The sequence below is a fragment of the Callospermophilus lateralis genome, chromosome 1, assembly GCF_048772815.1.
Source record: "Callospermophilus lateralis isolate mCalLat2 chromosome 1, mCalLat2.hap1, whole genome shotgun sequence".
Classification (NCBI taxonomy): domain Eukaryota; kingdom Metazoa; phylum Chordata; class Mammalia; order Rodentia; family Sciuridae; genus Callospermophilus; species Callospermophilus lateralis.
This window is the reverse complement of record NC_135305.1, coordinates 223,687,400-223,710,804: the sequence shown is the minus strand read 5'-3', so window position 1 is coordinate 223,710,804 and position 23,405 is coordinate 223,687,400. Positions and strand designations below refer to the sequence as shown.

At 58.8% G+C, this 23,405-nt stretch overlaps 1 protein-coding gene and 1 long non-coding RNA gene across 2 annotated transcripts; both read right to left on the bottom strand.

The window, feature by feature from the left end:
* Positions 1–3,524: 3,524 nt before the first annotated feature.
* LOC143641850 (uncharacterized) lies at positions 3,525–8,592 on the bottom strand. The gene is made up of 3 exons (XR_013155529.1): positions 6,578–8,592; positions 4,035–4,119; positions 3,525–3,804 (listed from the first exon to the last, which is right to left on the bottom strand). It is a non-coding gene; the product is annotated as an uncharacterized LOC143641850 (long non-coding RNA).
* A 1,541-nt stretch (positions 8,593–10,133) lies between these two features.
* Positions 10,134–21,425, bottom strand: Mknk2 (MAPK interacting serine/threonine kinase 2). Its single transcript, XM_076852351.2, has 14 exons — positions 21,293–21,425; positions 21,021–21,155; positions 17,204–17,291; positions 16,982–17,083; positions 16,807–16,904; positions 14,445–14,524; positions 14,198–14,271; positions 13,924–14,028; positions 13,758–13,813; positions 13,562–13,657; positions 12,926–13,120; positions 12,220–12,384; positions 11,258–11,301; positions 10,134–11,008 (listed from the first exon to the last, which is right to left on the bottom strand). Exons 2-14 carry the CDS (start codon positions 21,069–21,071, stop codon positions 10,765–10,767), a joined length of 1,398 nt encoding a protein of 465 aa, XP_076708466.1. The 5' UTR covers positions 21,072–21,155; positions 21,293–21,425; the 3' UTR covers positions 10,134–10,764.
* Between the last annotated feature and the right edge of the window lie 1,980 nt (positions 21,426–23,405).

Below are 23,405 nucleotides of genomic sequence, written 5' to 3'. Positions count from 1 at the left end.
CCAAGTCCCTTTGGTACGCTCCATGAGAATCTTAGCTGTTTTCCCAGGGGCCACGCCTGAGGTCCCAGCAGCTGGGGAAGCTGAGGCAGGAGGCCCCAGGCCAGCCTGGGAAATTGGGCGACCCTCTGACTCAATGACTCAAAATTTAAAAGTGAAAAGGGCGTGTGTGTGTGTGTGTGTGTGTGTGTGTGTGTGTGTGTGTGTAGGTCAGTGGGAGAGCCCTTGGGGTCAAAAACCCAGGACCAGAAAGGAAGGAACCGACCGAGGGGTGGGAGGGAGGAGAGGGAGACCCTGGCTCCCAGACCCTCCCGGCCTTGCGCTGCCCTGGCCACCTCGGGCCCACTGCCTGTAGTTGTGAACAAAGCTTCGTGGACACTGCTGTGCCCATTCCTGTCCTGGGTGCCTCTTCTCCCCATGACCTGCAGAGGGGAGCTCAGGTAAAGCCAAACAGGTGCTCTGTGTGGCTCATTTTTTTCTTTACTTTTTTTTTTTTTTTTTTTGGTATTGGGGTTCAAACCAGGGGGTGTTCTACCTTTGAGCCAAATCCCCAGTTCTTTTTGATTTTTTGTTTTTATTCTGTTTTGAGATAGGCTGTCACCAAGGTGTCCAGGCTGGTCTCAAACATGCTATTCCTGTCTCAGCCTCCACCCCAGGTTGCTGCCACCGTGCCCAGCCTCTGACTTTCTATAAAAAATGTCTGCCACCCCTGCTCTGTTAGTCTCTCCCTAAATTCTTAGCCTCTGACCCCAAATATAATTTTGTTTTTTTATTATTTGTTGAGTCATGTAAGTTTATTTATTTTCCTTATTTTTTAATCTCAACACAGGGTCTGGCTAAGTTGCCCAGCTAACCTGAAATTTGGGACCCTCTTTCCTGGGCTTCCTGAGTCTCTGGGGTTGCCCACGTGGGCCAGGGAGCCGGGCTGGGTCTTGCTGAAGTGTTCAGTTATAACTTGTGTCATTTCTTCCTTCTTTTATCTTTCAACGTAAGTGTAAGTCTGGGTCGGATTACCAATATCCAGAGTCAGAAATTCCTCCTGGCTGGAGAGCAAGGGCTAAGGTGCAGCAGCCCCTGGTGAGGGTGAGAGCCCACTGGCTCACTGGCCAGTCCTGGGCAGGGTCAGGGGCATGAGGGCAGTCCTGGGGTGGCGTGGGGTTGGGGGCTCCTTGCCTTCCATGCCTGCAGGCTGCTCTAGCTCTGAGCCTTTGTTCTGAGAGCTAATAAATGTCCTGTGTCAAGCAGACCGGCTGGCTTTTCCATCACTTGTGGCCACTGCACATGACTGCTGCGGCTGACCCTGGTGGCCACCTTCCAGTGCCTTCTGTGAATGATCTTTGTCCCAGCAGTGCCAGCGAAGGCCAGTGCTGTGTGGCTTACATTTATACAAGCAGCCGCCTGACAGTGTTTCTCTGGCCTAATGGCACAGGATGCACCAGAGAAAGATGAGGCTCTGCTGGGGCTGGGAGCCAGGAGCTGACTGGGAAGGGACGGGGAGTATGTATGAGTTTCATGTGGCTGCTGTAACACACTGTCAGAAAGACAGTGGCTTAAAGCAACACACAGCTGCCCTTGCAGAGTGTGGAGGCCAGAGGTCCAAAATGGACCAACATGGGCCTCCCTGGGCTAAATCTTGGTTCCTCCTGATGTCACAGGGAGAGTTTACATCCAGCCTCCTCCAGCTCCCGAGGCCCTGCAGCCCTTGGGTCCAGCCCCCTCCTCCAGCCCCAGAGCCAGCAGCACAATGCCTTTCAGGCTCTCAGACTCTGGCCCTCCTGCCTCCTCTCATGAGGACCCTGTGGTGACACAAGGCCCCAGTGACCCAGAATGACTCCTCCACCTGAAATTTCCTAAATCAATCTGTTCTGCAAAGTCCCTTCTGCTGTGCTGAGCTTGGAGTTGGACATCGCGGGGCTGTTACTCTGTCCACCACAGGGAGACCACGAGTTCTGTGTTCCAAGGGACCTTTCTGAGACACAGTTGTGTCTGCTTGGAAACTCAGCCATGTTCACTGAAGATCTGTGCAAATCCTTGTCTGAAATTTTACTTTCAAAGAAAATAGTTTATCCCACAGCTATATTACAGCTGGCTTCTCAGTGGGACGGCGGTCCTTCTTCCTGTTGTCTGCTGGGAGGAGTTTTGTGTTGTTAAAAGATATTTTACAGTAACTTTAACCTCATTTCTGGGCTCACTGAATGTTCCTTTCTTCCAGCCTTCTTGTGCATCTTTTAAAAGAATCGCTTGTCTTTCTGATTTATGTTTACAGTGATTATTTAAGAAAAAAAAAAAGGGCTGATGCGGCGGCGACACCTGTCATCCCAGCAGCTCAGGAGGCTGAGGCAGGGGGATTTCAAGTTCAAAGCCAGCCTCAGCGACTTAGCAAGGCCCTAAGCAACTCAGTGAGACCCTGTCTTAAAATAGAAAATAAAAAGGGCTGGGGAGGTGGCTCAGTGGCTAAGCGCCCCAGGGCTCAATCAGCCCCCCATACCAAAAAAGAAAAGAAAAGAAAGAGGAAAGCCGCTGGGCACAGAGTCCACGCCTATCGCCCCAGCAGCCCAGGAGGCTGAGGCAGCAGGAGGATCTCAAGTTGGAGGCCAGCCTTGTAAACTTAGCGAGGCTCTCAAAACAAAGGGCTGGGGGCCTGGGGTTGTGGCTCAGTGGTGGAGCCCTTGCTAGCACGGGTGAGGCACTGGGTTGGATCCTCAGCACCACATAGAAATAATAAAATGAAATAAAGGTATGAGCCAACTACACTAAAAAGCATTTTTCAGGGCTGGGGATACGGCTCAGTTGGTGGAGTGCTTGCCTGGCATGCACAGGGAGGGAGGGAGGGAGGGAGCGGGCCTGGGTGGCTCTCGGAGGAGCCCTGAGTTCCGACTCCACAGAACCTGCTGAGGGGAAAGTCACTGCCCTTTCCCTAACCAGTCGCGTATTTCACTGACCACTGCCCAGAGGGTCCTGTTCAATGTTGCTGAAGTGAGTCCTGCAAGCTCCGAGCTATGAGAGATGCCAGTGGCAGAGCGCGGATTCCTTGGCTTTTCCTTGGTCCTGGGAGCGGTGGAGTGTGAGGCAAGACCCTGCTGCGCCTGGACACATGGGGTCAGCGAGGCTGCTGTGGAGGGATCAACACATGAGGCTGGTTCACCACGTTCACAAAAGACAAAACAAGGTGGGCACAGGGCACACTCCTGTGGTCGCAGCAGCCCGGAGCTGAGGCCCGAGGATCTCGGAGCCCAGGAGTTTCAGGGCCAGCCTCAGTGAGCTCTGGCCAGGGGAACCCAGCGGGGCTACCAGCAAGGCAGCACCGGCTCCTGGGGCCCTCGCTGCGCTGGGGTGGAGCCCGGGGCCCAGGCACGCTGGGCAAGCACCCACCTCTGAGCCGCACGCCAGCCCTTTTTACTTTTAATTGAGACAGGGCCCCATTGTTAAGTTGCCGGGGTTGGCCTTCAACTTGAGATCCTCCTGCCTCAGCCTCTCTCGTCGCTGGGGTGATGGGCATGGCCACTGCACCTGGCCTGCAGCAGATTGTCTTTTGCTTTTTTCCCTCGGTGCTGGGAATGGAACCCACGCTGCACCACTGGCGTCATTAATTCTTAAAGGGTCATTTTGAGCGTCTCACCGGATCCTGGGACAGCCCGGCCCGGCCGGTGGGCAGTGGCCTCTAGAGGGCGCACGTGCAAAGCCGCTCCCGGGAATTCGGATGCGGAGAAGCCACAGCACGGAACGGCACTCCCTTCGGTCCTTCCCTGGCCTCCAGCTCAAGGATACTGGGACTGTCACAAGGAATGGCATTCACAACCAAAATGTCTGGCATTGAGGAGATAAAAAAATCAGAGGGTCAGCAAAAACTCAGCGGGAGGCCACAAGAGATGGGGGGACGTGCCCAAAGGATGGCACTTCAGCCTGAGGATCACTTTAAGCTGAAAGCATTTGAGCCCCGGGAAGCCTCCTCGCCCGACAGAGGCCTAACCTCCGGGGAGGCAGCGCGGGGTTCCTCCCGGCCCCTCCGGTGCAGAGCAGAAGCTCTCCAGCCTCACCTTTCCTGGGGGCTCCCTTCCCGCTCTGATATTCAAGGCACGACTCCGGAGGCTGAAGCAGGAGAGTCGCAAAATAGAGGCCAGCCTGGGCAATTTAAAATAAAAGGGCTGCGGTGTAGCTTAGTGGTAGAACCTGGGTTCAGTCCCCAGTTTAAAAGAAACAACAACAACAACAGCTGGGGGCTGGAGTGTAGCTCAGTGCCGACTCACTGCCGAGCGTGGCTTCCATCCCAGCACCCCAAAACAAAATGGGGAGAAACAGTCACCCCTCCAATCGGGGACTCGTCCACCTCTCGGCCTTTGAATCTAGTTTCCCAGGTAGGAGACATTGAGAGGCGGCCCAATTAGCTCCCCCAGTGCCCACTGAAGGTGGGAGGTCTCTGGGGGAGGCCTGGTCATGGGAGAAGGGCACACTGACCCAACCCTGGGCACAGGGTCGTCTCCACCGGGCTGCTCCAGGGTCCTCAGCACCTGGCTGGCTCTCCCCAGAGCACCTGGTCCCAGAGGAAGGCGGAAGCCACACTGTGTGCTAGGGCCTGGCTTCAGAGGTCACACTGCTACTCTCAAACGTCCCTTAGGTCACCCTTCCTGGCCCTGTGTATTGTTGGTGATGACAACCCGATAGCAAGTGTCAGACGGGCATCCCAGAACAGAGACTGGCCACCCCAGGGACCCCCGAGTCGGGACCCCACACAGGACTTTTCTTTTAATTAATTTTTTCACGATGGAGGTTGAACCCAGGGGCGCTACTGCTGGGCTACAGCCCATCCCCGGCCCTTTTTATTTTTTGAGACAAGATCTCACTCCAGTGCCAAGGCTGGCCTTGAACTTGGGATGCTCCTGCCCCAGCCTCCCGCGTCTCTGGCCTCTGGGCCCAGCGTGGGGGCGTTTTAAGGCAGACTCTCCCCACCTCTGTTCCTGGCTCTGCAGGACGTCCACTCGGAGCACCTGTTGGGGCTGTTGCCACATCCTGGGAAAATTCCTTCTCTAGCAAACAGTCCTGGGCCACCGTTGGCCAGCTGTCCAGCTGCGGCCCAGCTTGGCTGGTGTGGCCCCAGGGGGTTTCCCCCTTCAGGTTCCCATTGCCCCCAAGGCTGGCACCTACTTCACCTGGACTTGGGCACTCCTGGTGTCCCTGTGGGGGTAGTGTGTCACTGAGGAGTACAAACACCTCATGTGGCTTCCTGGCCCCAGCAGGGCCACCTGGAGGTGTGACCTTGGCCCTTCCAGCCTCCTCTGAGGGGTGGAGCTGCAGGTGCCCTGCAGGGGACTTTGGTGGCTTCTCCTGCTTCCCTTCCTCTTGTGAGTCCACCTGCCCTAAACAGGGTCTCCACACAGTGGACACGGGGCTGGGCCCTTCTCTGCGATGGGTGTCCTGGGCCCCACAGAATGCTGGGTCCCCACCCTCTCCAGGCAGGACACCACAGTCCACAGTCCTTGAACTACAGCGGCCCCTCAGCCCATCAGGGAGCTCTTACTGCCTGTGGGTGCTCCGGGGGCTTCCCGGGCCCTGGATTTACCCCCTTCAGTACTGGGGTTGAACCCAGATGCCCTCTGCCACGAAGCTGGGCCTGGCCCCTGCTGCCCGGTCCTTTGCCCTCGGTGAGGATCTTGCACACGCATTCGCTCACAAACACTGAGCAAGCCAGGAGGCCGCTCAGCTCTCCCCGGGCCCAACCCCAGAGCCCCGGGGCTCCCTGGCCAGCTGCCCTGACTCTTGCCAGGCCTGGGCCTGAAGTGCACAGATGTGCATCTGTGTATGTGTGTGCAGGGGGCATGGCAGTGCCACATGCCAAATCCCTGCCCTCCCAGGTGGCACCACGTCCTGCCCGCCCTGCCTGGCCATGCCGCTGACCGCTCCCTGCCCCCTGCCGTCTGCCAGGAACAGCTTGTCCAGCGAACTTGCTCTAGATTTTATTTTTGTGGTTTCTTCTCAGCCAGCCTAGCCCGCCCTCTCCCATGACTGGTTTTCCTGAGCAGTGGCAGGAAAATCCTGGAACTGGAAGAAGCTGGAGCCTCTTCCAGGATGGGGGACCAGGGCCGCCCCAGTGTCCCTGGCCAGTCTCCACCTCCAGGTGCCGGGATGCAGCCAGCACTTGCCTACAGGTCTCAGCCAGGTAAAGGGTGCGGGCCTGCTGCATCTCTTCCTGACAAAATCCCTGAGTCCTCAGGAAGACTGGGACATGCCAGAGTCAAGGCCAGGATCAGGGAAACTGGATGCTGTGTTCACAGAAACTGTGATCCTCACAAATTTTCTGCAAACCTAAAACTTTCTTTTTTTGACACTGGGGATTGACCCAGCAGCACTCGACCACTGAGCAACACCCCAGCCCTTTTTCAAAATTTTATTTAGAGACAGGGTCTCACTGAGATGCTTAGGGCTGAGCACTAAGTCACTAAGTTGCTGAGGCTGGCTTTGAACTTTGAGCTGCAGGGATTAAAGGTGTGCGCCACTGTGTCCAGCCCTGTATTTTTTCTTTCAATTTTATTTAAAAAATAAAGCCATGGGGCTGGGGATGTGGCTCAAGCGGTAGCGCGCTTGCCTGGCATGTGTGCGGCCCGGGTTCGATCCTCAGCACCATATACAAACAAAGATGTTGTGTCCGCCGAGAACTAAAAAAAAAATAAATATTAAAATTCTCTCCCTCCCTCTCTGTCTCTCTCTCACTCTCTTTAAAAAATAAAATAAAATAAAATAAAATAAAGCCTAACTGGGCACAGTGGTGCACACCTGTCATCCCAGCAGCTCAGGAGGCTGAAGCACGAGGATGGCAGATTTGAGACCAACCTCAGCAACTTAGCAAGGCCCTAAGCAACTTAGTGACATCTCAAAAAATAAAAAGGGTTGGGGATGTGACTCAGTGGTACGGTGACCCTGGGTCAGTCCTCAGTACTAATAGATAAATAAGAAAGAACCAGAACATAGAAAGGCCACACATGTCAGGAGATGTCAAGAACAAACAAGTCCAGAGACAGGGCGTGGATCATGGTGTGGGACTAGGGGTGACTGCTCATGGGAATGGGGTGTACTGTAGGGATGTTGAGAATGTCTGGAATTAGAGGTGGTGTTTGTACAACCCCGAGAATGTACTAAAAGATACTCGGGTACACACTTTGTTATTTTATTATTATTAATTTCTGTAGTGCTGGGGAATTAATCCAGGGGCCTTTACCCCTGAGATATACCCCTGGTCCTGCTGGAGACAAAGTCTTGCTAAATTAATTGCTGAGGCTGGCCTCAAACTTGTGATCTTCCTGCCTCAGCCTCCCAAATTGCTGGGATCACAGGCCTGCGTGACCATGCCAGGCTTGAAGGGCACACTTTATTTTTAATTTTTTTCGTTACTTGGGATTGAACCCAGGACACTTTACCATTGAGTTACAGCCCAAGTCCTTTTTAATTTTTATTTTGAGACAGGGTCTCAATAAATTGCTTAGGGCCTCCCTAAGTTGCAGAGGCTGACCTTGAACTCGCACCCTCGAGTTCCAGCCTCCTGAGCCACTGGGAAGTGTGCACTTTCTATGGGTAAGTGTTATGTGTGAATTTTATCTCAATGAGGCCTAGCTGGCCGCGTGGTGCCGGGTTCATCCCAGCGGCTCAGGAGGCTGAGGCAAGAGAACAGTCTGGGAAATTCAGCCAGAACCCGAGAGCGGGTCTCAAGATACGATATAAAGGATGGGGCGCAGCTCAGGGGTAGGGCGGCTCTGGTTCAGTCCCCAGCACCGCAAACACTGAAAACCTGCAGGGGCTCCCCACTGTCCTCTGGGCTCAGCCTCCCCAGCACCTGGGCACACCGCCACTGCTCTCCCCCTGGGGATCTGCAGGCGCCAGTTTCTTCCTCTTTTCACGTCTCTCGCACCCCTGCTGCTGGGAGCGCAGGACCCCTAGCCAGCACCCCACCGGCTCCGGCCCCTTCCTGACATATAACCACGCCTACCAGATAAGCCACACCCCCTATCCCGCCACGCCCCCAGGTCCTTCGGTGATGACGTCACTAACTGGCCTGGCCTTGCTGGGCTTTGTGGAGCCCGCACATAACCACACCTGGCTACTCTCAACCCCCTGACTGCATGGGTCCGCAGGTTTGGTGGAGCTGGACTCTACCACTGGGCTTCACTGTCTGCCCTGTGCTCCCTCCTCCAGGAAGCCCTCCCTGACTTCTGCATCCCCCTAAAACCTGCAGCCAGCCCTGGTCAGTCCAGCTCACCTCCTCTGCCCCTGATCCCGGTACAGAGGCTGCATACAGCAAGAATTCGATTACAGCTAAGGGGCTGGACTTCAGAGGAGGGCACTGTCCACACTGGGAGGGTTTGAATCCCTGATGCTGTTAGATCAGGGGTAGCTGCCATGGTCCACCTGTGCAAGGAGGACACCATGTGCTGTCCTCTCCTACACCTGTGTGTGCTCAGAGGCTCTGAGGCAGGTCACCTGCAAGGGCTTCAGCTGCCATGTTACAAATAACCCCAAGGCACGCGGGGAGCCCACCGTCACCACGTGGGCGACTCAGGTCAGCTTTAGGGTGCCCGGTCCGGTCCCTCCTTCCGGGGAAGGCTGGAAGAGCCTGGCCTTACCTTTGACGCACTGTCCTGGTGGAGAGGACGCGGCCTGCCTGCCGCTCCAGGTGTCACTCTCCTGCGCGGCCAGGGGCAGAGCGCTGGGTGCAGGCAGGGGCCATTTTTTACGGTTTTTATTAAATCCTTACAAAACAGAATACAAAATTCTGGCATTGACAGTTGGTGTAAAGGAAAACTTTCGAGCTCAATCGTTCACCTGGTACAATGGAGTTAAAGTGCTTGGATGTCTTCGCCCCACTTTCTCAGTTTCGAGTTCTTCCGCGTCTTGAGCCTCTGGACATGGTCAGTGGCCAGCCCCCTTCCCAGCGCCGGGAGCGGGTCAGGGGTCGCTCCCGACCGTCGCTCACTCACAGTAGCGGCTCTAACCAGTCCTCCGGTGGCGGCGTGGAGGCAATGGGGGAGAGGAAGTGACAGCCCGCCTCTGGGGAGGTCCGACAGCTGCTGCCGGCCTTCCAAACGAGGCGGCCAGGCAGAGTCCCCAGGGCAGGCAGTGCCGCCACCAGCGAGGATGGGGTGGGGCCGGGCGGCTCCCCACCCCTCCCGGCTCTTTGGAAAGGTCGGTCCACAGATAAGAAGGGCAGAGGATGGGGCAGGACGTCGCCCCCCGCAGGCCACCAGACTGTGACGCCGGTAAGGAGCTGGGCAGTGTCTGAGCCCCTCCGGCGAGGCCCCTCCGACATTCAAGTATTCTTCAACGGGGAAGCAAGTCAAATGATGGTTTAAAAAAACTAACTAAATGTGACAAACAATCCTGACCACGGATTCGGAGGCCAGGGGGCTTGCCCAGTCCCTGCCCCAAGACACCTGAGCAGGCCTGGACTGGCCAGGCAGTGGCCCAGCACCCCCGCTGTTGCCCCCCTGACCAGCAGGGCTGCACTGCACATAGAAAATGGGAACTGGTATTGCATAGAAGTTCACAGCCAAGGACCCAGCGGCAGACCCCAGGTCCACAGCCGGCTGGCCAGGCGCAGTGGGTCAGAGCTGGCGGGGCACCCAGCGGCCCCTCCCTGGCCATTCCTGGTTGCCCCAAGGGAGGCCAAGCTGTGGCCGTTTTCCTGAAGGTGGGCACACACAAGTCGCTGCCCTTGGAGGTGGGGGATGGGAGGGATTTGGGGTACCCCTGGGTCTGGCCCCAGCTCTGGAGATGGGGGTGTGTGGCAGAGCTTCCAAAGGTCAGACTCAAGGCCAATGTGGGGCAGGACATGGGCATAGACTGAGCCCTGAGAAGGGGCACTCAGGTGTCCTGGGGGTTAGGAGACACCTTGGGACCCCACATTGGCTGATGGGCGCCTGTCCTGCCCCTCACCCACCTTGGTGGAACCAGCTGGGGGCAGATTGTTGATCAGGCTCCAGCTTCAGTCCCAGGGGAGTGGGAGGGAGCAGTGGGTATGTCCCTGTGCCAGCTGCAGTTTAAGGTCAAGGTCAGAGACCAAGTCCAGCTGGCAGGGATCCACTCAGACAGCTTGGGAAGGAGCCCCGATTGTCAGCTCTCAAAGGACAGGGCGGGTGGGCAGGCGAGCTCGGGTCAGGGGCTGGGGATCTAGTGCTGCCCCCCTACTGGAACCCCAGCCCTCCTTCCACAAGTGAGGCCCTTGCCCCCGCCCAGGCTGCCAGGGTGCCCTGGGGGGTAAGCAATGAAGGGGCTTCTGCTTGTCACTGGGAGGGGGGCTGTCCCTGAAAATACTGAGGGTGGGGAGGGATGGGCGGGGCCCTGTGCATCCCCCCAGCACTCAGAGATGGCAGACTGGCTGGAAGCAGGCGATGAGGGAGGCAGCTGGGGGCACAGGCGCCTGGGTGGGGCACAGAGACCTTCACAGTACCGGTGAGCATCACGGGCAGGTGCAGGAGGGGCTTGCCCAGCCACACGCCCTCCGCTCTCCTCCCCGGGGCACTTGCTTTGCTTTTAACACCGTCAAAAGGAAGAAAAAAACAAACAAAAACAAAACAGAAAAACAAAAAATGGGAGGGGAACGAGGGGAAGAAGGAAAAAAAAACCAACAGCAAAAACCTTCTATAAAACACCCCCAGCTGGGCGAGCCCGGACTCGGCCAGAGCAGAGGGAGGGCAGCCCCTGGGCCCTGACTGGCCACAGCGCCAAAGCCTTTTAGGTCAGATGGGAAGGGGGTGACCTATGTACAGAGAAGGGACTAGGGGGTCACACGTGGTCCCCCACAAGGACCACGGGGGCGGTGGACAGGCTGGCTCTCTGCCGCCGCTGGGCCAGCTTGGACTCAGAGGGCGGGGACAGCTGCAGGCAGCGTGAGGTAGGTCTGATGACAACAGGCGGGCCCTGCCCCGCGGCCTCTTCTTCAGCCTCATCCTCCTCTCGCTGAGCCAGCTGCCGGTTCATGGCGATGGCCTCGGCTGCGAAGGACGTGAGGTCTTTGGCACAGCTGTTCCTGTGGGACGGGTAGGAGCCATCTACAAACACATCCTTCCCGTTTCCTCCAGTGACCCGGGGAGCTGTGTTGACCCCCGCCCCACACCTTTGGGCCCCTCTGAGTGCAGGATCCCAAGGAGGACCTATGTGAAGTTAACTGGTACAGGGACACTCAAGTGCTTAGGTGTCCATTCCCGGCTCAAAGAAACTCTTCTGTTTTTAACTGAATATTTAACCCCCCAAGCCCCCAACCCAGTGGTGGCCTCACCTCTGCAGGACCATGGGCGTGGGCAGGGTGTTCTCTGGGGCACACTGCAATAAGACAGCAAACTCAGGGCTGGAAAGCAGACGGGACCAAACAAGACCCATCCCAATGTCCCCAAGGGCTAATGGGGGTTCTGTCAAGGGAAGCTCCAGGTCCATGCTCCATCACCTGGACACTTCCTGAGGAACACAGCTGGATGCCCAGTGTATCAGATACCCCTCCCCCTCCCATGCTCCAAGGAACCTGCAGCTCTGAGCCAGGGTGGGGGTGGGGATGAAGCAGAGATCCACCAGTGCGGGGCAGGAGGGCCAGGGGCTCCAAATAAACACCCCTCCTGACAGAGTCTCCAGCCCAAACCTACCCCTAGCCCCCCACTGCCTTCTCAGTTCACAGGTTTCTGGATGGTCCTGGAAGGTGTTTGGAGCTGGCCCTTGATTATGGAATTCCAAGGGACCCCAGTTTCTGGCACTCTGGTGGTCTTACTCTCTTGGGGTATTGCTCAGCTCTGATGACCTCTGACCTAGAGAAGTGCCTGGCCCTTCCCAGATTGAAGGCCCATCCTAGAGTGGGCAAAGGGATGGGCCCTGGACTGTAAATGGCAGGTGGAGAGTCTACCTTGGCTGGGCTGGGCTCTCCTGGGGCTGCTGCCCACCTGTTCCTTGGCTGATCCCTGCTTGGTGTACTGTGGCTCCCTGTGGCTCTTGAGCCTAGGGCCCACCAGGCCAGGAATCTCTGAGTAGTTGCTCCTGTGAGCCCCTTGCAGGGCTGCCAGGGAGGAAGTGGGATTTCAGCTAAACCCCGTGGCCTAGGACTGCAGTGTAGCCCAGGAGACACAGACCTGCAGCTCAGGGTGGCCATGCTGAACCCTCTGGGTAACAGATACTTGTTGTGAGACTCCCCCTTATCCATTGGAGGAAGGTGTAGCTCAGGGAGCTGGGTGTCCCCTCCCAGGCCCTGGGGCTCACCCCTTGCACCCAGGGGTGCTGCAGGACTTGGGCAGCGCTCAGCCTCTGCTTGGCATCACGGACAAGCAGCTTGGAGATGAGGTCTTTGGCGGCAAAGGAGATGTGGGCCCAGTCCTTGTCTGGGAATTCATACTTGCCCTCCTGGATGCTCTCAAACAGCATGTTCTACGGGAGGGGTATGATGATCAGTGGCAGCCCACAAGGACACCTGTCACCCCAGTGGGCAAATCTGGATGTCAGAGACTGACAGCCCTACCAGGGTCCCCAGAACCCACTACAGGCGAGGGTGCTGGACCAGCCACCTGGCATGCAGGGCGGAGGACTGGAGAGGGCCAAGGCCCTAATTCCAGTGACATGCTGGGAGCTCTGGGGCCAAAGTAAAGTGAGGGACAGATGCCTGAAGGGAACCTGAACACTGTCTAGGGTACAGCTTGATTTACAAAAGGCAGTTCAGGGAGCCTGGCCCTGGGGACATAAGGTCATGAATAATGAACCTCACACCGTGGACAAAAGGCCCAACCACAGACCTGGCACCAATTCTCAAATCCTCAGCTCTGACCAGTGTGTCTGTTTCCTCCCATGGGCTAGGGAACCCAGGATGCCTGACACTACCCTGCAGACCCAATCAGGGACAGATGCCTGGGGCACAAGGGTAGCCCCTAGGAAGGAGGGAGACATACAAGGGGCATCCAGAGCAGGGGGATACCTGACAGGCAGGGCAGGCCTCCCCACGGTCCCAGCCACAGTCACTGCCACAGTGGCCCACGAATGGCGGGTAACCGCTAAGCAGGATGTAGAGGATGACACCCAGGCTCCACAGGTCGCAGCGCTTGTCGTAGATGCTGGCCTCCTCACTGAAGGCCTCTACCACCTCTGGAGCCATGTACTCTGCAGAGCCGCACTGCCAGGCCAAGAGGGTGTGGTCAACAGACCCCCCCCCCACAAAACCCAGCCAATCAGAAGCTGCTGCTGGAACCTGCCCCGTCCCATCAGCAGGTGCCCAGAACCCGCCTAGCCCCACCTCCGCCCACCGGAGGCCCCGCCCCATCCACAGCCTGCCAACCAGCAGCTGTGGCTGGAGCTCACCCGGCCCAATCAGCAAGTGCCCAGAACTGGACTGGCACTGCCCTGCTTCATCAGGTGAAGGGAATCAGCCCCGCCCCACCCCCGTGGCACCCCACCCCCCACAGCCAATCAGCGTTGTTGCTAAGCGGAAGCCGGGAAGCCGGCTCCAGGGAAGGTGGCAGGACAGGAGCCGTGGAGCCGGCCCAGGCACCTCGAGGTTACGCAAGCTTGCGCCAAGCCCTTCCCTGCACGCCCGTGGGGCGCCCTTAACTCTCACCGGGGTAAGCAGCTCTGGGGTGGAGATGGGGGAGCAGTCCCCGTTGAGTTTGATGCCACTGCCCAGGTCGAAATCGCAGATCTTTACAGGAGAGACCTGGAGGATCACCAGAGGGCTGTGGGAGGGGTCCAGCCCTGGCAAGCAGAGGACACCCCCAGGGGTGACCCCACAGGACCCGGGTGGGGGCTTGCCTCACCTGGTTGGGGTGCTCACAGAGGATGTTCTCGGGCTTTAGGTCCCTGTGGGCGATGCCTGAGGGAAGTGGAGCAGGGGTTAGGGGTGGAGGCATCTCCCCGGGAGTTACAGGCAGGTAGAAACCCCAGACCAGCAGCTGCAGGTGCACAGCCAGCCCCACCACCCACCTTTATTGTGCAGGAAGTCCAAGGCGCTGGCCACATCCTGCACCACCACACTGGCCTCCAGCTCGTTAAAGTGTCGCCGCTTATGGATGTGACTCAGGATGGAACCTGGGGCAAGGCCACGCCAAGGGAGGACATGGTCACTTCCAGGTCCCTGCGCTAATGTCTAGCGCCCACCTCCACCTGAGAGGCTCCTCCTGGTGTCCTGGAGCCCCCATCCCTAAGGATGCAGCTGGAAATGTCTCCCAACACTCCCCAACCAGGAGCCCCTACCTACCACCTCGCATCTTCTCAAACACCAGGTAGAAACGATCCTCCTCCTCAAAGAACTCGATCAGCTCCAGAACATTCCTGGGTGGGGGCAGAGGAGGGGCTGAGGCTGTCTGCAGCCTGCACTGGACCCACCCACACTGCCCAGCAGTGCCTGGTCAGCATCCTGCTTGCGGTGATTTGGCGCTTGGGCCCATTCATCCATGGAAAGATGACTCAGGGACTGGCACTGTGGTGAGGGCAGGTCACTTTACCTGTGTCCCTGGCACTGGTAGAGCATCTCCACCTCCCGGAACACCCTACTGCGAATGTGGCCTGGCTGCTTCTCGATGATCTGAAACAGGTGGGGAGACACATACCACCTGGGTGAGCAGGACAGACAAGCCCCCGGCAGAAACCTGTCCTGAATGCTGCCTGAAATTCCACCATCAGAGATCAGACCCCTCCCCTCTGGAAACGAGAGCTCTCCTACGTGCCCAGAACTTGCTAGAAGTCAGGACTGCGATGTCAGCACAGGCAGGAGGTACGGTGCCACCTCAGCCAGCAGCACCAGGGGAAGGAAAGGCAAGTGGGGGCAGCTCTCCGCCCGAGTCTGCGGGCCTGAGGCACATCAGGAGCTGGGCCTACAGGATACCTGAGGGGGGCGCTGGGACAAGTTGGCAGCCACAGTTCTCTGCTCCCAGACGGCTGGTTCCCACATGACCCATGGAACTAGGGAGGCCTCTGGCACCTGGCTGCCAGCCCAGCCAGTCCCACTTGCCATGCGGCTGCGCAAGTCCTGCCTCCCTGGCTTTGTGCCAGACTGGGCAGATGGCCCCACGAGCTCCAGAAGCCTGTGTCTTTCAGGCCAGCCCTGGTCAGCCTCCTAGCCACTAGTTGGTCCAGCCTCCCAGGACCCAGAGCCCTGGGAAGTCAGCCCACACTCTGTAGCCTACGCCCTCTCCTCCCATTAGCTTAAAGGGCTGGAGGGTTCTGCCTCTGCAGGTACCTAGCCATATCTGCCGTCAGGGAAGTGGGGTCAGAGGTGCTTGGCAGCGATCCCCAGTTCCTGCTGAGACTCTCTCCCCAGGTTAGACACCCAAGCTCCTCTCACCCGGTGGACGCTGGGTGACCTCACATGCCCAGAGCTGTCTCCCACTACAGCCGCTGGCTGGGGGAGAAACTGAAGGGCACCAACAGCTAGTGTACTGTCCCACATGTCTAGTGACAAACACACCTGTCCAGGCAAGAGTCTCAAGAGACATCACTGTTACTCAATCCAGTGCTGAGTGCCAAGTCCAGAGGGCAGGGTACTCCCCAGGTTCTGGACTACATTGACCCTCATCCTGTCTCCTGGGGAAGCGAGCTAGAACTCCCACTTACGGAGGACAGTGCAGTCCCTCCTGGCAGGGATCCCTTGCACTGTGCCCACAGAGTGGGACATTCCCCAGACTATCCCGAGGGCAATCTGGCTACTCTGCCCCACCCAGCCTGAGTCCCAATATTTCCTGCTTCCTGTGCCCAGGACACCTCCTTCTGCCACTGCAGATTTCAAAACAGCCTCGACACTATCACCAGGAAGCCCCCTGGGCTCCCCAAACCCTCTGGGTCATGGCAAGGCACTGGGGAGGCAGTCAGGAGCCACCAAAAGGCCACACAGTGTGACTTGGGCTACCTACCCCGTCCACAAGAGGAAGTCTGCCCTGCAGAGTTCCCAGGAGGAGCTGCTCAGAAGGACGGTGCCATGCAGGTCTGGTTTCCCAGCCTAAGAGCTCCCAGGGGAGGGACCATTTCTTTGGCCTTCGCACCATGCCAACAGCCTCCTTTAACTTCTCCTAGACAAGGTTCCTACCTCCCTATTCAAATGGGATGACCAATTCTCCTCTTCCTCCTCCTCAGGCTCCTCCTGAGCCTCAGATGCAGAAGCCACTGGCAGGGCGTGGATGTCCACTAGGGTGTATAGGCTTCTAGCCTACTTGCCAGGGAGCACCTGGCCCTCCTCCCTGGGCAGGCAGCCCTGTTGTGACCCCGCCCAGCCCAGGAGCCGGATGTAGAATCACGAGGAAAGCCTGAAGGCTTCTCAGAACATAGGGTCTGACCGACCAGTCAGCCTTGCCAGGTTCCAAGGCCATGCCAGGGCCTCTTCTGGACTCTGCTTCTAGACCTCTTGGACATACCCAGAGGAATTGGGGGAGAGGGGAACACAGGAAGCTCTCGTGGACCTGCACTGGGTTTCCCCAAGTGCAGAGCCCCCATGCTGGGCCCCAGACGCTGCATCCTTGCCTTTGGGTCCTTATAACCAATCCACTAAGTGCTTGTGGTGCCTGGGGTGCTGAGGGCTGGGTGCCGGTGCGAGGCCTACAGCAGGCCAGCATGGCCTCTGCCAAAGCCTCCAGCTCATGGCAGCAACTCTTAGGCTCTTGGTACCTAAGTGAGGGTAGGCAGGGGCCAGCCCTCACTGTCACTTCCCAGCGAGATATGAGGGCTGACCTAGATTCCCAGGGGCGGCCTGCATTGCAGGTCCCCGGGCCATGTTTAGACACTGGTTTTCCCCAGGCTGTTGGCTAGAGCTTGAACACCAGCCAGGCCCTGGCCAGTAGTGCTAGCAGCCCTGGGGGGCAGTGGGGACAATCTCACCTTGACTGCATACTCCTGGTTGGTGATGAGGTTGACACAGGTCTGCACGCGGGCGTGGGCCCCTTCCCCGAGCACGTCCTCTTGCAGCTGGTAGACGTCTGGGGAGCGGCGGGGAGGGGTGAGGACGGTGGCTGGTGCCAGCTCCCCAGCACCCTGCGCTGGCTGCCTCACTCACCTTCAAACCTGCCTGAGAAGCTGTCGGTGGCACGGCATCGCTTTTTCTTCTTGCCTCTCTTCTTGGCATCTGGGATGTCGATGGGCTGGCTTGTGGGCATGTCTGTACGGGGAAGGCCAAGGGCTCAGAAGGGTGCTCCCTGCCTAACCCACCTTCCCACAGGGCAGCCCTCACCCTTGCACAGGGGTAACTCAGTGCCACGCCCGCCCTCTTGGCCCTTACCAGGGCGGGCCTCACACTGCGGGCTGAAGTCCGAGTCCGCGTGGTGGGCTGGGTCTAGGGAGAAGGCCAGCTCGAAAGGATTCTGCCCCTGTAGAGGACAGGAGAGAAGAAAGCACTCAGGCCTGGGTGACCACAGCCCCCAGTACTTGGAACTACTGACCCAAATGTCAACAGTGCCAAGGCAAGAGACTTTGGGTGCCCAGCACAGAAAAAATCTATCACATCCCTACTCACACTAGAAGTGAGTGCACACTGGATGGGCCGGGGACCCCAGCCTCCCAGACTGACTTGTGTGCAGCATCCTAGGGCCTCAGCAGGGCACCTGACCATGGGGTGCAGCTTCTCAGGGGTCCATGTGGTCACCTAACTCAGGGAGCCCCCCCAGGAGACATTGAGTGATATCTAGGGACACTCATGGCTGTGGCTACTGGAGGAGCTCCTGGCATGGAGTTGGTGGAGACCAGGTTGGTGCTCAGTACTCCACAGTACCCAGGACCCCACCTCAGAGAGGGATCCAGACCCAAGGTCCACATGCGCATGGGAGAAGCCTTGTTTTTGTCTGACCATGAGGAACCTGGCCTTCTACTCCCAGCCCAGGACTGAGTCATAGACGGACCCAAGCCACGTCCTGTGTCTCGGTCTGCTCATCCCCAAAATGTGGACAACCTCCCCAGACACATGACCTCAGGGCTGACCTTGGGGACAGGGCTGTGAGGATCAAAAGCAGCTAGGCAGTGGTCGGGCAGGAGCCGCCAGGCCAGACTTCCAGTTTGTTCTCCCATGGTCCCCAGGTTGTATCCGAGGACTTGAGCCCTACGTGGGTTAAGGCCATTTCTGGCCCTTCTGCCATTACACAGATCTCACCCTCCACACCTGTGCTCGTGCGCTGTGCTGCCTGGAATACCTCCCACAACTGCTCTGTGCATCCAAAACTATCTTCCGAGTACCATCAACCCAGCACCACACCTGTGGGTGGCCACAGTCCAGCTGAACTGTTCTGGCTCCAGAAGCCTATAGGGACATGGGCAGGTTGCCAGGCCTTGGCTAGTCCACAGTCTCCACTGTCTAGGTCAGCCTGACACCCCTGGAGGGAGCCCCCTCAGTCTTGGTACCAGCTAAGAAGCCCACCCCTTTGGGGAGGAGCCAGTGGAGGCCAGGATTCAAATTCAGCCAAGTGCTTGGGCAAGAGACAGAACAAGGACAGGAGAGAGAGTCTAAGTCCCTGATCAGGGAAGATGGATATCACAGAAGCCTCTTCTTGGTCCCCAAGCAGAAGACTATTGGAACAAACGTCTCCACAGAATGGATGGTCCAGTTCTAGACTTAAGTCCCCTGCATGAGGGGCAGGCCTTGCAAGCTGGGGAGTTTGAGGATCTACCAGGTTCCCTTGTAAACTAGCTCTCATTTAGTCCCCACCACCTTGAGAGCAGGCAGCAGGCAGCATGGGCCATGACGTGTGTGCCGAGTAATGCCAACACAGGTGCAAGGAGACCTGGGCCAAGTTACTGCCCCTTTCTGGGCCTTGAGACCACTGGGCGGGGCTCTGACAGGAGGGTCATCTGGTAGAGAAATCACTCCAGGAGACTCTAAGGACCCTGCAGCAGAAAAGGCAACCAGAGGCCAGGAAGCCGCCTGGCACAGAGAGGCAGTGGGTGGGAATGAAAAGCAAGCACTGGCCCTCCCTGCCTCCCCACCCATCCTGCCCTGGCAGAGAGCTGATAGGCCGGCAGGAGAAGGGGGCACCCCGCCAGCCCAGCAGGGAGGCAGGCACACACATCTAGCACGCAGGGTTCTTATAAGGCTCCTGCACAGAGGCACCCGGGGCTCAGGGCAGCCACCACACAAGGGGGGCAACTAGAAGGAAGGGTGGACCTGAGCCTCCAGGTCAAAGGAGTCATGGCACCTGCTCCCTGACCACTGTCATGGTAAGACAGGAGAGGCAGCTGCCCCCAACTCTTAGACCCTCCTAAGGGTGAAAGGACTCAAAAGGTTGCAGGACCAGTGTAAGCCTCTGGCCTTCTCTGATCATGGTCCCCATGTGCTAGCCACAGCCTCCAACTCAGAAAGGCTGAGACAGATGAGGTGGCCAGAGCTACATTGGTGAGGGACAGGACTGCTGGAGCCAGGACAGTGATACAAACACCATGTGCTGGGGACCCTGGCATGATCTTGGACCCTCCACATTTGCACTTAAAATGAAGAAAGCAGGGCTGGGGATGGGGCTCAGTGCTCACATAGCACACCAAGGCCAGCAGTTCAACCCCAACACCCCCCCCCCCAAAAAGTAAAATCACCTGAAGAGGCCTGGCCGATGTGCCTCCCTGCTGAATGGCAAGGGTTACAGGAGAGGTGAGGTGGGGTTGTGGAAGGAGACTCCTCCAACGGAGGATTTGGGCAGAGAGTGATTTCGGGAGAAGTGGATTTGGGCAGAGAACGTGGATTCCCCCAGAGCGTGTTTGTAGACGGCCGGTGTGAGTTCGGGAATAAAGAATTGCTGTTTGAATCTACAAGCTGTGTGGAGACTCGTGATTTGTGCCCAGCCAGAGACTGCGGCAGGCCCCCCTAGTCACAATCAGGACTGTCAAACAGGAGTCGCCACGCTGGGGGCTACTACAGTCCTAATTCCTAGCAGGGCTGCCTGACAGTCCTGGCAGTGTGGGTCTGGCTAGGGGCCTCCAGTCAGCAGGCCTTGGCAGGAGGCATCTGGAACCATCCAGAAAGCTCAGGTTTGCTACAGCTGCTTCACTGGCCCCTTGTGCTGACCCCATTTTGACTCATACCCTGCCCCATGAGGGGAAAGACCACTGTAGGTGACATCTCAGATCCATCCCTCTACTGACCAGTCCCGGACACTCCCAACAGGCCATGACCATGGCTGCCCTAGAGGGAAACAAGGATGACAGGCATGTGGGGCAGGGGTGGGGCAGCTGGCCAGGGACACTGGCTGGACTGGGAATTCTTCACTAGGCTCTGAATGCTCCTCCCACACTGGTGTGGGTGCCTTCCTACCCACACCACACACACGTCTGCCTTCTCTACCGGGCAACAGGTCCCTGCCCAAGGAAGCCCAAGGAAGCCATTACATAACCAGGCCTGCGGGGTGGGGCGGGCAAGCTGACATCACTGCGTCCCCTGGGCCAGGCCCCACAGGGGCCCCTGCCCAGCACCTGCCCTCCTCACCACCCCCAGATTCGCTCATCTGAGACCAGGACTCAGCAGCCGCAGCCACCACTGGGCCTCTGCTGAAACTTCCCACTCCGACAGGAAATAGTGCTTGGGTCTGGGGTGTCTGGGAGGGGTGTCCAATCCACTCCTCCATTTCACAGGCCATTTGGAGGTGGGAGCCAGAGGCAATGACCTGGCCAGGAATTTCTGGAGGAAGATTCCCAACAGCCAAACAAAGGTGGAGATGAGACTCTGGCCTGCTGACCCGCTCCGACCGACGCACAACCAGCTGAGGCTTGCAGTGGGCACCAGCCCGGCCAGGGATTCTAGGAGGGACTACACTCAACCTAGAGCTCTGGGCTGTGGACTGCTGACCACCCGCCCAGCACACACCTGGTTAGGACTTGCGGGGGCCACAGAACCACTAGGCAGGAGACTCTAAGCCATTCCTGGGGTTCCTGGAAGAGACCCCGCAAATCGCAGCAAGGAACAGGGCCTGGGCCTGCTGACCACCCAGTCCAGCGCACACCCTTTTGGCGGTACCCCCAATCACAGGCAGAGGACCCCGCACAAGCTTCCGGGGTGAGCTCTGACCCCACCGGCTACTCCAGTGGTCCAAGCGGCAGCGCCCCCAAACCGACCGGGCCCTCACCTTGAACGAACGGTGGAAGCCCTGAAGTTCGGCTGTTTTCTTCTGCACCATCTTCCGTCCGGGCCCCGCCAGCGGGGGAGGGGACACAGGGCCCGGGGGGCGGCCCGTGGGCGGGGGGCGGCCAGGGAGGGGACCCTGCGGGCGGAGCAGACAAAGGGAGGGCGGTGAGCGGTGGCGGCCGGCCCGCAGGGAGCGCGGCCGGCTGGAGGTGGCCGGGACTCCGTGGGGCCCGTTCCTCGCGCCCGGGTTGAGATCCTCGGGGCCGCGCTCACCGGGGTCGGGCTCGGGCCGGGGCCGCAGTGCCACCGACGCCCGACGTCGAACAACCCGGACCCCGCTCCGCGGACCGCGCGGGGAACAGCGCCGCCACCGCCGCCACCGCGGACTCCTCCGCCTGGGCCACCGCCGCCGAGAGGAGCCGGGCGCGCCGCCGCCGCCGGCGCTTTTATAGGCCCTGCCCGGCCTGGCCCCGCCCCCACTCAGGACACGCCCCCCAGTGCAGTGAGGTGGAGCGTGGAGCGGCCGCCGAGTGCGACTGCGCGCTTTAGGAGCGGGCGGCCCCGCGCCGGTTCTCGCGCGCGCGCTTGCGCAGTCCGCATATGGCACTGAGGGTCGGGGGGGAGGGGCTGCTATCGCGGAACCCAGGCAGGCTTCCTGGTGGCGTCAGCTTGCGTGGACCTGCCTTAAGCTGTTTGGGGTCCGGCGAAACTCTGGCAGTGACCCGGATCCTTCTGTCTGGCCCCGTGCAAGGCAACACGCCTAACCTTAGCAATGCCCCCGCTGTGCAACCTGCTATGACTTTCTCTTGCAGTTCCTTGATGCTCCGAAGCTGACCCCCTTGCACAGTCCCACCAGGATTACCCCAGCTGGGCCACTTCCACCCAGGAAGCAGGCACCTCCGGTTGTTGGCAGAGAAGAAGGTGTGGGGACTGGGGTCTGTGAAACAGCATATCCGGGAGAGGAGTGGGAAGGAGCTGCTGGGGGGCCGGAGGCCGGGTCTGGAGGTAAAACCCAACCAGACCAGTAGAGTCCACCCCTGTCCTTGCACCTTGCCATCTCCGTAAGGCACAGCCCCTCTTGAGGTCCCTGCCTTAGGCACTGAGGGGCTTCGCCGGCTGTGATCCCAGTAGTCCCTCCTCTCCGACCCCTCTTGTCCCTCCAGAAGCCCCCACCACCTCTCTCTGCTGGTCCTAACCAGGCCCTGAGCTCAGAGACGCTGGAGCCCATTGACCGGAAGTTAGATGGGCCCCTTCCCTGCTGGACAGCCTCTGTTCACTTGCCCTCAGGACCCCAGCTAAAGCCCCAGGGGCATTTGGAGGAACCTGCAGGGGGCTCTCCACTCCGCCCCAGCCATCCCCAGCGTGGATGTTCCATCTGTTGGCCAAAGATGGTCAGCGAGGAGCCCCTGACTTCCTTGCCTGCTCTGTGTGTGTGTGTGTGTGTGTGTGTGTGTGTGTGTGCACGAGAGAGAGCCCCTGTGTGCGTTTGTGAGTCTGTGTGTCTGTCTGTGTAGGGCTGCTAGGTTGCCTGCCCAGGAGAGACCTCAACCTCTCCTCTTCCCCACATCCCCCTTGCCTGGCTGTCCCCTCCCACCCCTGGGTCCAAGTCAGGGACTTCTCTGTGTCTAAGGGTCAGGCTTTGCTTTCACATGACTGTGCTTTTGTGTGTGCACAGGAACGGATGGGCCCCTGCCCCCCCTCCAGTGTCAGTTCCAGAAGAGCTTAGATCTGTCCCCTGCATGTCCAGGACCCCAACATAGGAATGCTGGCTGTAGTTGTGCGCACGTGTGAGCGTGCACCTGGGTTGTGTAGGTGTGTGGGATGGCTGGCTGGCTTTGTGAGGGAGGAACACTGGGAACATCAGAAGACCCCAGAGTGAGAGGTCAGGCTGGTCTCTGCATCTCTCCCACACACCACCAACCGGTGGGAGGAAAGGCCACTCCCCATGAATGTCTGTCCCTCACCTGGCACAGCTTTGGCCCAGCCCAGGAGGGGTATGGGCTCCCAAAGACTCAAGTAGCAAATGACCACAAGCTGGGGGATCTCAACAGTAGGATGGACGCTGCTGGGCTCGGGAGCCCAGAGGTCTGAGACCAGGCATGCACAGGGCCGGGGTCCCACCAGTGGCCAAGGGAGGACCCTTTCTGCCTCTCCCAACCCCTGGGGCTCGGACAGCCCTGGCTGGTGCCTGCACGGCTCCAGCCCCCGCCTGTCTTCCTGGGGCATCTCTCCCTGTTCCAGTGTGCCTCTTCTAAGGACAGCTGTCATGTGTCAGCACCCACCTTGGACAGAACCGCTCTCAGGGCTTCACCTCTACTCCTCACACCTGCAAAGGCCCTGTTTCCAAATGAAGTCCCCCTCACAGGTGCAAGACTCAGGACATACA

What these genes read in the sequence shown, in the direction of transcription:
- Mknk2 (XM_076852351.2), bottom strand. Translation starts at nt 21,071, where the DNA reads ATGGTGCAGAAGAAAACAGCCGAACTTCAGGGCTTCCACCGTTCGTTC. An exon ending in GCTTCCACCGTTCGTTCAAG is followed by an intron (nt 17,292 to 21,020) that starts GTGAGGGCCCGG and finishes TGTCCTCTACAG; the next exon opens with GGGCAGAATCCTTTCGAGCT. An exon ending in TACCAGTGCCAGGGACACAG is followed by an intron (nt 14,272 to 14,444) that starts GTAAAGTGACCT and finishes GCCCCCACCCAG; the next exon opens with GAATGTTCTGGAGCTGATCG.